We start from the raw sequence: 12,179 nt of genomic DNA, 5'->3' as shown, positions 1-12,179 counted from the left end.
CAGGTTAACAGATAACAATTTAGTAAAGAGCATTGGTATATAATTTTACCTAATTCAATGCAGGCTGGGAGCCACAACATAACAACGGTTAATAATGACAAAGGATTGCTTTGCAGGAGGGTGAAAGAAATGGTGAAAGGGAAGGGGAGTTGATCTACATATTCTAAACGAAAAAAGCCATTCTCACACATTCCAAAGTAATAAAACAGTTAAATATTCACCTACAGCTTGCAGAATCACAGATTTCCTACATTTCCCCTTTCCCACACACTACAGGTCTCTTGTGCAGAGGAACGTACTTGTGCTGCTGCTGCACCTCCACACAGCATTTGCTGGTAGGGAAAGCAGTAAAATGAAACTCCAGTGATGCTTGCTGATTTCATACTCCATTTCTGCCTGATCAAGAGGAAAAGTGTCCTGTACAAAAGGAGCAGCATGGATACTGTCCTCCATCTGTGCTGGAGGAAGTTTAACCTTTGCCCTGCCCCTGCCCACCCCTACCAGCTGAGGAGAATCTCTCACTGGACTGCAGCAGTATAGAATGCTTCCTCCTAGTTCAGCAGAAATGTGAAAGTGTGGGGCAGGCAATGCCAGTTTCATTCCATTTGCTCCTCCAGCAAGCTAAACAATAAGTGCATGAGCAACAGCACGGATATGGTCTTGGTGAGGGGGAGGAAAAGAGTCTGTACATTGCATCACTCTTTGCAAAGCTTCACAGAACAAGGGAGGGAGCAACAGCAGACTAGTTATTAGGGGGAGCAGGGAGAAAGACTTCATAATAGGGAAGAAAATGGCAGCTGAAAGACTCCAATGTGATGCAAATGGATTACTTATTAAAAGAATTAGAGGGGAATGATACCCCTATGATTATTTTATTCTCTCTTAATCTGAAAGAGGAAATGGTTTGAGTTGGAGGGACAGGGAGTGCAGGACTATAGGCCCACGTGAGACCTAGGTGGGCTATGGTTTTAAACTGAGTTAGGATATTAGCAGGAGCAATAGGCCCAAAGCCTGTGACCAAAAAGAATGAAATCATGAGAAAGAAGAGTTGTTGTGTTAAACCTGTAGCGACCCTGTGAAATACCAGTCTTAAGTAAGATAAGGTGTGGGTTGAAATAATAGAAATAAAACACAATTAACTGGGCATGTGCAGTAAATAACAGTAAATAACATGTGCAGTAAATAATTGGCTGTATGAGAAACTACTTCATACAGCGGCCTTAGCTAAGGTGCGATAATTCGCAGTGACATCACATGTTTGTTAAAGGGTATAAAAAAGTAAACTCTTAAAGGGTTCATTGCTAATACCTGCCTGACCACGTTGGGAGTCGATCAATATGGGTCTAAGCATCCTTAGCCCATCTGTAAGTAATCTTGATCATATGCCTATAAATATTTTGTTACTGTTTGGCTGGAGTAAATTGCTATTATTTAGGCTTTGTAGACATGTTTAGAGTAATTGTTTGCCCTTTGGATTTGCTAAAAGAATTAATGGTTAAATTAGTGTCATGGTAATACCCTGCATAAATAATAATAATTCCTACAGGGAGTAAGAAAGGAAAAGGAGAACAATCCCAACACACAAAAGTTATATTAAACCATGTACATATATTACGTATATTTTAATCCTTCTCTAGAGTTGCTTGGATGAAACTGAGGCCACAATATGTCCCACATTTAGTCCATACAAAAGACTATTTTAAATCTTGGGGATATGGCTTCAAATCTTATTTAAGGAAGCATTAAGGTGGATTTAGTGATCTCAATGTAATTCGCAGTGGTTACATTTCTACAGCACTAACCCAGTGCTGTTTCACATTAATAGCAGTCTCTAACGAACATCATTCCTTACCCTCAGCTCCCCTATTATTCCAGCACTCTGCCTTTCCCTAACCAAAGGTTTATGTGGGAATTCTTGTCAGCACTATGCCTTGGTGACAACAGTTATCAACTTCAACTTCATAAATGTGAAGGCTTGTCTTCCCTGGAGGTTTGCCCTGATTTCAGGCATTAATGTTCAGCTGTTATGAAAGATTCATCAGTGCAAACTCTTGGTGTAGACGGAGTAAAGTGGTAAAAGCCAAAATCTGCGCTAGTACAGCTTACCTGAGTTTCAAGAATGAGCAACACCACTAGCGTAAACAGCAGCTTTGCCTGTCTGTGCAACATGCAGCTCCACAAGTGGCTCGTCCTTGACAGTTTTGAACCAGCAAAAGTCCCCAGTGCATACAAAGCTTAAGACTCTCAAATTCATACCAACTCTAAATCACACGTGACTGCAATTATCTTGTGAAGTGTACAGATATACCTACCTTCCTCCTCCACTCCTTTGGTATTCCTGTTGGCAGTCTGGCCACTGCTTTGAGAGCATCATACCACTAAAAGCAAAAACATCCACCACAGGAAACATATGGAAATAGTTTAATTCAGAAATATGTGAATATGTGCAATACTGCAGGTGAGAAACATTCATTTTATTTCCCATGTTTAAGAAATTAAATGCCTAGCCATAAAATGGACCAGTGCCTAGAGTTAATACATAAACCCTAATTAAAGGCAAAATATAATCTTATAAGACTAATAATTTATGTATATAACAAAAAATAAGACTCTAACATTATGAAAATTCTGAGATGTCAGGGAAAACAAAGGAATTGCATTACAATTTCCCAAATGTTAGCTGGAACAAATCTTTATACAGTGGCAACTAATATACTCACATTAAGATAAAAACAAAACAAAGCAATGCACATTTCACGTAACACAAGTAGAGTGAAAAGGAAATTTCAGTCTTTTAAAAACAAGTGGAAAATAAATGAAGTTACCTGCTGAAAACCATTTTGACCTAAAGATGGTTCAAGAGTGAACTTCAACTTTGTATCAACCCCTAGAGACAATAGTAAAACAAAAGAGAAAAAAGACAAAACCAAAATCATGATCACTATTTAGAAAAGGAAAAAAATTAAATCAAGTCAAAAGAAAATACAGAACTCTAAATTGAACTACTGTATGTAATTCTGAATTACTGCATTCTATTCCTGTTTCCATCAATTCCTGTTTTCAAAGTAAACTGAAAGTGTATGTTAAAAAGTATACATATAACGCTTTAAAAATTGGGTAATCCCCTGTTCAGTATATTACTGTGGTTCAGCATAACATATTTTGCTAAGAACACTGCAAACTGAGGGATCCCCTACATGGACATTGTACAGTGTATGCACACTGTGAGAAAGTCAGAGCTCTTTACCTTCTGTCTCTTCTCCAGTGGACTTCTCCATTACCACAGGTTTTATAATAAATAACATATTGTAACGGAATGTTATATAAATTAAACAAAAACTTGTTGCAATGGAAAAGTCCACCAGAGAAGACAGGGAAGGTAAAGAGTTCTGACTTTGTACACTGTGCATACACTGTGAAAATGTCCACATAGGGATTCCTCGGTATGCAGTGAGCTGCATGACCCTCAACGAAGTATCTTATGCTAAACCACAGTAATATACTGAATAGGGGATCATTCCATTTTTAAAGCATGATATCCATCTATAAAAATACAAAATACCTTTTCTTTCCATGTGCCTCGATTTATGGATATTAACACGCTAGATGCTCATTTTTATTTTGTTACATTAATAAAATCAGTATATTGCTCAGTATGTAATATTTAATATCTTATTTATCCATATTCTGGATAAGTTTGGCTAGTACTCCCATTTAAACTTAAGAGTTTCTTCTGGCTATAAAAGCAATTAATGTTAATTACTCTTTTTAATATAGATGATACATTTTTCAAATGCAAACTCAGGTGTGAAACTAGGATCTCAGGGTTGGCCTGTAATAGATTCTGGTTATGGCATCTGGATACACCATAATACATATAATCTGATTTATGTCATGCATGTTAGATTAAATTAGTCCTCAATCATTCAGAATGTCGCTGTCCAAAACCAAGGTGCTGAAGAGTCCAATATTTCATTCTTCACATTCTCTTGGACTAACTGTTATCAGAGGAATGCATACAAAAGAATAAAGCCCTTCTTAAAGACATTTTTCCAGTAACATTTGATTAATGGTACCATGTGTGCTTTGTATTTAAAATGTTTCCATATGAAGGTGGTCTTTCCTAAGATACAGATTCATGGATCAACACTTGAATATAATTTATACATCAATGTAAAGAGTTCAGCGCTGCAAGCTGCCAAATGCCTTAAATGTATGGTAATTCATCAGAAACGAGCCACATTTTACTGGATTAGGCCTTGTGTGTTTGGAAAACAATGTAGTGTCATTTGCTAATGCTTGGTAGTTAAGCTTTGACAGTATTTCCATATGAAACTGATTATGAGGTGTTTAGAACATGACTGGAGGGGGTGAGGAAGAGGTGGTATACAAAGGTTTAGACTGAAAGCAAAGTTTAAAAAAAAGCAAACAATTCTCTACCCTAGATTTGGCCATTTTAAAACTGTATCAGGGAATTTACCATTTGGATGCTTTTATCTGCACCGTTCAGCTAATAACAGACTTTCTGGGTTTGGGGATATTAAAGCATTTGTCTAAATTAATATTTTCAATATCTTAAAAAAAGGAGATGTTTTTGAACATTTTGGCACTTACACCTGGCAATAATTACTTATTAGGATTCACCTCTCACCCCCTGGCACGCAAAAGGAGCCAGATCACATTTGCTGCAAACGTGTCAGTACAACGAAACCAGGTCTCATCCGTAAACTATCTATTACTGACTGCAGGACACAATAAGGACATGCAGCAATTTATGTAAATTCAGGCCAATAGCTAGCAGCAACTTTTGTTAAAGTGTAACTCCAGATGACACTTTAAGGTAACATGTTCTGGTATCAGCAAAAGTTAGATGGAAGCAATAGCCCTCCAGAATATTCATGCACTTCCCCCCAACTTAGTACTCAAATACAGAGAGCATTCCAGCTTTCCAGAGCTTTAAGACCCACTTAATACCAAGGCCTCTGTATTCTTGCAATTTACACAAGGAAAATACCACTAGCAAAGCCAGCCAGGAGTACTGAAGGGTGTGTCTGGACAAATACAATCTTTAAAACAGGCAAAATGTTATCCACCTGGTGTTTGAACCTTAAGATCAAAGACCCCAGACATGGCAGCAGATACAGTGGAGACTTGTTCTGAATAAATGAGATCTAAAGACTACCAGATCTCAACTCACAAATGTCTTCTAGATGATGGCATTGAATTAATAAAGGTGTGATGTCACTAGGCAGAAAAGACAAGAGAGCTGTCTGCAGATTGCCCAGGGAGATACACTGACATGGTCATCCTGAGTTAGACCAATTGACTGGGCACCTCTCTAAGATTAATTAATGACTCCTTACCATATTGTTTTGCCTTACATAAAAGAGCCACAGATCAAAATTTGGAGGAACAGAGGAGGCATCATCTCCAAGGTGAGTGCCAGAATGAGGTCTACCAGGAACCCTAGCAATCTGCTCACTAATCCACAACATACCAAAAATTGCTGTACAGAAGCCATTTGACACAGGAGAATCTCCCCTTCCCCACTTCCCCCCTAAGTTAGTCAACCAGAGGAAAGCTGCCGCCACATGTTCTAACAGTGGATTACTACTGGAATGATATCCATCCTTTCAGGAGTGCCAAAACCTAGTACAGACCTCCATTTTCTGTCTCATGAGCTTCTGACACACATCAGGGTCATTGGCTACTTGAGCACAGAAAGATATGGTAGCCAAGTAAGAAGTCTTGGTGGAATAATCAAAACCCCATTCCTCAGTTTCAGCAACGAACTACTTCACGGAGACAGGAATATTGCACCAAAAGTTTGGGAACTCTTCAGTAGCTCCAAAGGAAGGATGCACAGGAAGGTTTTATGTTATGACCCCCATGTTCTTGGTGGCATGGACTAGTCAACTAGCCCTAACCCACCCAAACATTTCCAATCCAATCACCACAGGCTCTGACTGTACCTTCAGAGCAGCTGCTGGAACCTCTTCCACTGACAGTGTCTGAAAGTGAGCAATGCTAGAATCAACGCCTAGGCTGTACCTAACCAGAAACTGATGTTGTCTCCTAAACAAAGGAGGAAAAGCCCTACAACAGCTGGGCTCTCAAAATTTAGTGATGCAAACTTCAGTCTAATTGTTGGTTCAAAAACAAAAAAGCCATGCAGTTTTGTCCCACAACTTGTTTTATAACTTATATTCACCCATGTAAAGAGTAGTTAAAGCAGTATCCAAAGCAATCCTCTGTGCAATCCACTACCCTAGCAACCACCGGGCACACCAGGACATAATGAAGTATTTAATGAAATTGGCCCCCAGAGGCTTCCCAATACATATGGATATCAACAGATACATACAAAGCCAGAATGAGACCCCTTAAGTTTATTCAACAATGAGGCACAAAATGTTCAAATCCTCCCTGATCTCCAGGATGATGATGTGGTAGCAGGTAACCCAGCTGTGGCATCACTGTGCTTCCTGCTAGCAGCTCACTTTGGGACTACAGAAACCCCATACCACAACTTAATCCACTGCTGGATGTGAGATGGTGATGTGCTTCTGGTATCAGCTCCTCTACCCTGCCCTGGGGATGAAGGACAGCTATCACAGCTGCAGGCAGGAATCTCTGTGCAATTTATGTATAAAGCTTGACAGAATAATGGCAGTGTCTCCAATATTAGGAGGCTACTGCATGAGCTGGAGTCAGCTAGGGGCAGGACCCACAGAGCAGTTGGGACCCTGGGGCATATTAAAAAAATATACGATGTCTGTTAAAGAACCCTATTTTTGGTAACCAGCAGCCCTCAGAAACAGGTTATCCACAAGAACGTTGTAATATAAATATATTAAGCAACCACTTCTCCAACATAACCAGAGACCACCCAGAATTGCTCTCAAATACAGAAGAAATTTTGCTTAAGTTATCAGCTTACTCAATTTGCATTTGAGTGCTCATAAGGCACATTGTATATACATAATGGGAAACTGCACTTTGCATAGTGCGGTGTATTGCTTTAAATTTTAATACTCATTCATGAGACATTAGTTAAAAATAAAATAATTATGTTACAGTTTTACTTCCTTTATGTTCATGATAACCCGCAGACAAATTAATGTCTCAGCTACAAATGATTGTTTATACATTAAACATCTATTATTAAGTATATGTATTTCTAGTATTTTATAAAAATAAAATTATTTAAATATTTATATTTTCAGTGTTTTATAAACAAAACAAAATTTTGGAATCAAATAACTGAGTCCATTTGGCTTTCTAGTAAGCTGCAGATCCACCTTTGTTAAAGGCCACCCTCTTAAGAGACCTCATTTTGCTGGTCCCCTGAGCAGCCACTTAATAAGGTTTCACTCTATTTGAAACTGAAGTAGTTTCTAAGAAAAAAAAAAAACAGATGCAAAATTGATGACTGTCCCTTTAAGAAAACAGTCTTCCTTGTGTATTTAGGCAATATACTTCTTCAAAAAGCAGATAGGACAAGGGAATTTCCCCAGGTCAAGTGCTCCCAGTAATGGTGGGGAAATGTGGAGAGTAGGGCTCTGAGAGCATGGCTGAGTAGTACAGAAAGTGGAAGGGAGGGAGAAGAAGAGATTGCTCAGCAGCAGGGAGGTCTGCCGTGCAGATGAGGATGAGTGATGCAAAAAGACCCACCCAGCTACAGTGTGGCTGAACTGCTTTCACAAAGAGGGATGGGGTAGCAAAGCCGTGCAACGCAAAGAAGAAAGAAGAGGCTAGGGGGAGGGAGAGCAGGCACAAGCCAGCTGGGCGAAGAGCAAGGGCAGGCCAGCTGAGCCAAGAACCATTCCCAGAGAAGGTCGGGAAATGAGCGAACTGTGGGTGGCATGGCCCACTGGGGCAGGCCTCCCGATAGACCGCACAACATTGCTCATGGGGCTGCTTCCGCCCATCCACGCCCAAGCGAGGGGTGGCAATCTTCCCTTCTGGGAGGGCTGGTTGGCCAGTGGGTCCTGCCATTGCTCCCAGGCGGTGAGGTCAGTCCTCAGGTACCACCCCACCTGCCATGGCCCCACGTTCACGTAGTGTTTCTCCCTGTCCTGCTGGGTTGCCCTATAGGGCCCGTCACGCAGGGGTGGCAAAGTGCCCTCAGCCATTCCCCACAGAGCTGAGGACTCTCATTCGGCGGCAAAGCTCTGCCAGTGCGGGCAGGACCCGGCCTGGCCTCACTCCCGCCCGCCCCGCAGAGCGGCCTCAGCAGGACACGGCGATTCACTGGCGTGTCCCAGGCCGGCCAGACCGACCCGCAGCAGGGCAGGAGCCGCGTGGCCGCTGCCCGGGGCCCGCGTCTGGGGGCTTTACACGGAGTGGGCGGGGAAGGGACTGTCCCCTCTCGGCAGCCCGACACAAGCGGCACGAGGAGGATTTTAATGCAGACGCCGAGTGCAATCGCTGCATCACGGCAAGGGGCCGCGCCGCCTCTCCCGGCACAGCCCTGCAGAGGCTGCGGCTGACAGGGAGCGGCCATTTGCCTTGGGCACGTCCTTGGCAGACACAGACGCCCGAGGCACCTCTGGTCCCACATGCCCCCCCCCCCCCAAGCCCCATGAGCGGCGCCTACCCGGGGATTTCATCTCCGTCCTGCTCCCCGGTCGGGAGACGCGCGTGTCCGTGACGGGCAGCGGCCGCCCTCGCTCCTCTCCGCCGCCCCACACCGCTCCCAGACCGGGGTAAGCCTGGCTAAGAGCATTAGCCGAGCAGCCGCTGCACAGAAGCGCCACTTTCAAACCCAAGCCCAGGGAGCAAAGGGAGCCCGCCGAGGTCCTTCGCCCGCCCCAGCCCACGCCCACGCTACCTGGCTCCAAGGTGCAGAGCAGGCGAGGAGCCGTCCTGGAAATACAGCTCCTCTTCTTTAACACATTGCTCAGGATGGTGCCCACGCCGCCGCCTGTGTTTTGCCTCTTTAAGCATCTTCCCCCACGTCTCAGGGAGCCCGTCAGCTTGTCCTGTCTCATGGGTGCCCACGGGGCTGAGACAAACCATCCACGCTGTGCCAGCAGCGGCCTCTCCCCGGCAGGCGCAGCCCAGCTCCCCCCGTGACGCAAATTCAGCTGGAGTTCTGCGCTATTCCCCGCTTTGCAAGGCTTTCCTTTGGGGCCGAAATCTCTCCCAACCAAGGCATTAGGGCAGCAGGCGAGCCGGTCTGCGAGGCACTACACGGAGGCAGGGTGCAGGGCAGAAGCTCTCTTTGCTGGAGGACATCTGCAGTGCAGAGACAGCAAAGTCGAGGTGCTGAAGAGAAGAGGGGGGGGAAGAGAAGCCCGCCCACAATCCCTCCCAGCACCACTTACTGAAAACCCAGCGGAGTTCCCTCCGCCTCCTCCGGTACCACCTGGGAACAAGCAAGCAGCAATCTAAAGGAAACAGGAGCTTGGTTTAAAAATAACATGGATCTCAAGAGTAACTGGATTGCAGCATCTATCAAAGAGCTTATCACAGCAACACAGGAAGGGTTGGGAGGAGCAGCACCACTAAACACTTGGGTACATTGGTGTGCTATGCATACAGCACTTTAACAGTGCAGGAAGGCAGCTGCTACTGTCTCTGCTTTGTAAACAGATAAGCCAGCACAAGCTATAAATGACATGTCTAAGAACCTATATGCCTATTATTTTTCAACAATGGTCACGACTCATATTTCTGCAAAGGATTAATAGCAGTTACACCCTTACAAGCCCAGCTTAGAATGTTTTAAAATCACTCTCAGCATTAAATTCCAACCTAAATGCATAGAAACACATATGGTATGTACTGTATCATCACCCACTGATGACAGCCCTCCTGAGAAAGAGGTCCATATGTGCTGCAATCCCCTGACACAATGAGAGAAAGGATGCTACAGCTTACTCCTTTCATCAAGTACTCCAGTCCAATCCTGGAGGTAGGGAACCTGCCCAGAATGTCAGCTTGAAAAGGTTCAGCTCCATTTCTTTGCCTTTCTATGTTTAACACAATTATTTTGTTTCAGGAAAAGATCTTTATAATAGCAACCTCCATGTATCTGAATTGGAACAAAGGTTACTACTACAGTGATACATCATATGCTAAATTCAAAAACTGTACTCTACCCTGTAAGTGTTAAAATTTAAATTTGAAAATTCAGCTATTTCCAATAACATTTTAAGAGGGCTTGTTATACACATAAGGAGTAACTCCACAGAATTTCACTTCAAACCAGATTTTGATATAATGGATAGGGAAAAAGCACTTCAAACACAGGTAGTTTTTACAGTTCTTGCTGTTCTATTATTCAGTGAAAGGCTAACAGATTTATGTCAGTGTAATTGCATCAATCTCAAAAATTGAGTTACAAGTCGTTCCAGATACTAACACCTGCTTCTGATTCCACCTGCCAATTTTTGTTGTTTAAAAACTTAAGCTTGTTATTTTTTAAAATACATTTTTATCTCCCTTGTTTCTTTGTGAAAGACATACAAATAACAGGCAAACTGACACAGTTAAACACACAGGTGGGCGAGGTAATATCTTGTATTGGACCAACTTCTGTTGGTGAGAGAGGATAAGCTTTTGAGTATACACAAAGGTCTTCTTCAGTTCTTCCCAGACCTGAAGAGCTCTGTGTAAGCTCAAAATCTAGTCTCCCTCACCAACAACTCAATAACTCGGACATAGGTTAGGGGTTTTTATAGAAGTGGATGGGTAGGGTTCTGTGGCCTGCTTTGTGCAGGTCAGACTAGATGATCATGTTGGTCCCTTCTAACCTATGAGTCTATGAGTAACAGAAGTTAGTCCAATAAAAGATATTACTTCACCCACTTTGTTTCTCTAATATCTACTCCTGCGGGAATTCTGTGCCAAAAACAAAAAAAATTCTGCAGATATTCTACAATGTTATAAAATTCTGCATATTTTATTTGTCAATATAACACAATAAAATCCCTCTGGTTTCACTTATTTCAGTAATTTATTTAAACTGCAATACAATGGATGGAGAATGGGAGTGGGGAGCATTGGAGGAAATTCCCAACCCCACTTGCCTAACAGTAATATAACTAGGTTTGACCATCTATTTCTAGTTATTAATGAACAAATATATGCAGCCATATGCTCAGTGTTACATTATAGGTAAGGCTGCGAGTTTGCCAATGGGAGCTGTGAAGCCAGCGCTCTGGGCGGAGACTGCGCGCAGAGCTGCCTGGCCACGTCTCTGCCTCACAGCTGAGTGAGGAGGATGTCACTGCTTATGGGGAGCCCCCCAGTAAGTGTCTCCCAGAGCCATTTCACCCCGTCCCGTTCCCCAACCCCTTGCCCCCTCCCACAACCAAACTCTGCTGCTGCTGCTGAACAGGGGAGGAAGATGCAGAGACAGGTAGGGACCCTGTCAGCCCTGCTAACCACTCCCTCCCCCTGCCCGCAGCACCAGCGGGGGTCCTGGGACAGTCACTGCCCCCGCACCCCACAGCACCCAGGCCACCCTCCCTCAGCACCCACTTGCCCCCAGGTAGCCCCGCTCCACGTTTTAGTCATAGATATTTTTAGTAAAAGTCATGGACAGGTTACGGGCTGTGAATTTTTGTTTACTGCCCATGACCTGTCTGTGACTTTTACTAAAGATACCTGTGACTAAAACATAGCCTTAATTATAGACAACTGAAGAGCAAGTGAGGGCTGGAGAATCAAACTCACAATTTATATTGGCTACTGACCATCTCCAGAAAGGTCAGTAGCAAACAGTTTATGGAGCACAGTCTGATAGGAAATTATTTCAGTCCAAAAATTTAGACCAGTTCTAATTACTAAAGCACCATAAGAATTTATAAGGCCATACTGTCCTTTACACCACTCTGGTAATGTAAAGGAGCGTTAAAACTTTTACACCTGTTTTATACTCCTGAGGGAATTCACAAAGAAAATTGGAACAATTCACTAAGCAGGCAGGCTGCTACATTCTGCTCTGCCTGAGGGGACAGTGCCTGTCCCATGCCTACCTCCTCAGAAACACCTTGAAGCCCTGCTCCTCCATGCCAAGCATGCTGCAACAACGAATGAGAGGGACAGAGTTTCTCCCTCCTTACCCACACCCACAACTGCACCTCAGGTGGTGATTTACGTCTCTACTTACTGCTCTGAGTGCCCAAACCAACCTGCCTGTGCTGCTGGGGAGAGAATCATGACCGCTT

At 43.4% G+C, this 12,179-nt stretch overlaps 1 protein-coding gene across 10 annotated transcripts in view; it reads right to left on the bottom strand.

The window, feature by feature from the left end:
• TBC1D30 (TBC1 domain family member 30) overlaps nucleotides 1-12,179 on the bottom strand; it is a 106,850-nt gene that overhangs the window by 38,102 nt on the left and 56,569 nt on the right. For 4 of the 10 annotated variants that reach the window (XM_032775239.2, XM_032775240.2, XM_032775241.2 and 1 more), the window contains exons 3-4: nucleotides 2,826-2,887; nucleotides 2,313-2,378 (exon numbers count right to left, since the gene is read on the bottom strand). In XM_032775239.2, coding sequence (XP_032631130.1) covers nucleotides 2,313-2,378; nucleotides 2,826-2,887 — 128 coding nt within the window. Of the gene's footprint in view, nucleotides 1-2,312; nucleotides 2,379-2,825; nucleotides 2,888-8,599; nucleotides 8,622-8,833; nucleotides 10,636-12,179 lie in introns of those variants that run through there. The other 6 variants (XM_075066150.1, XM_075066162.1, XM_032775243.2 and 3 more) reach the window with 5 other exon arrangements.

The sequence above is a fragment of the Chelonoidis abingdonii genome, chromosome 1, assembly GCF_003597395.2.
Source record: "Chelonoidis abingdonii isolate Lonesome George chromosome 1, CheloAbing_2.0, whole genome shotgun sequence".
NCBI lineage: Eukaryota > Metazoa > Chordata > Testudines > Testudinidae > Chelonoidis > Chelonoidis abingdonii.
This window is presented reverse-complemented; position numbering and strand designations above follow the sequence as displayed.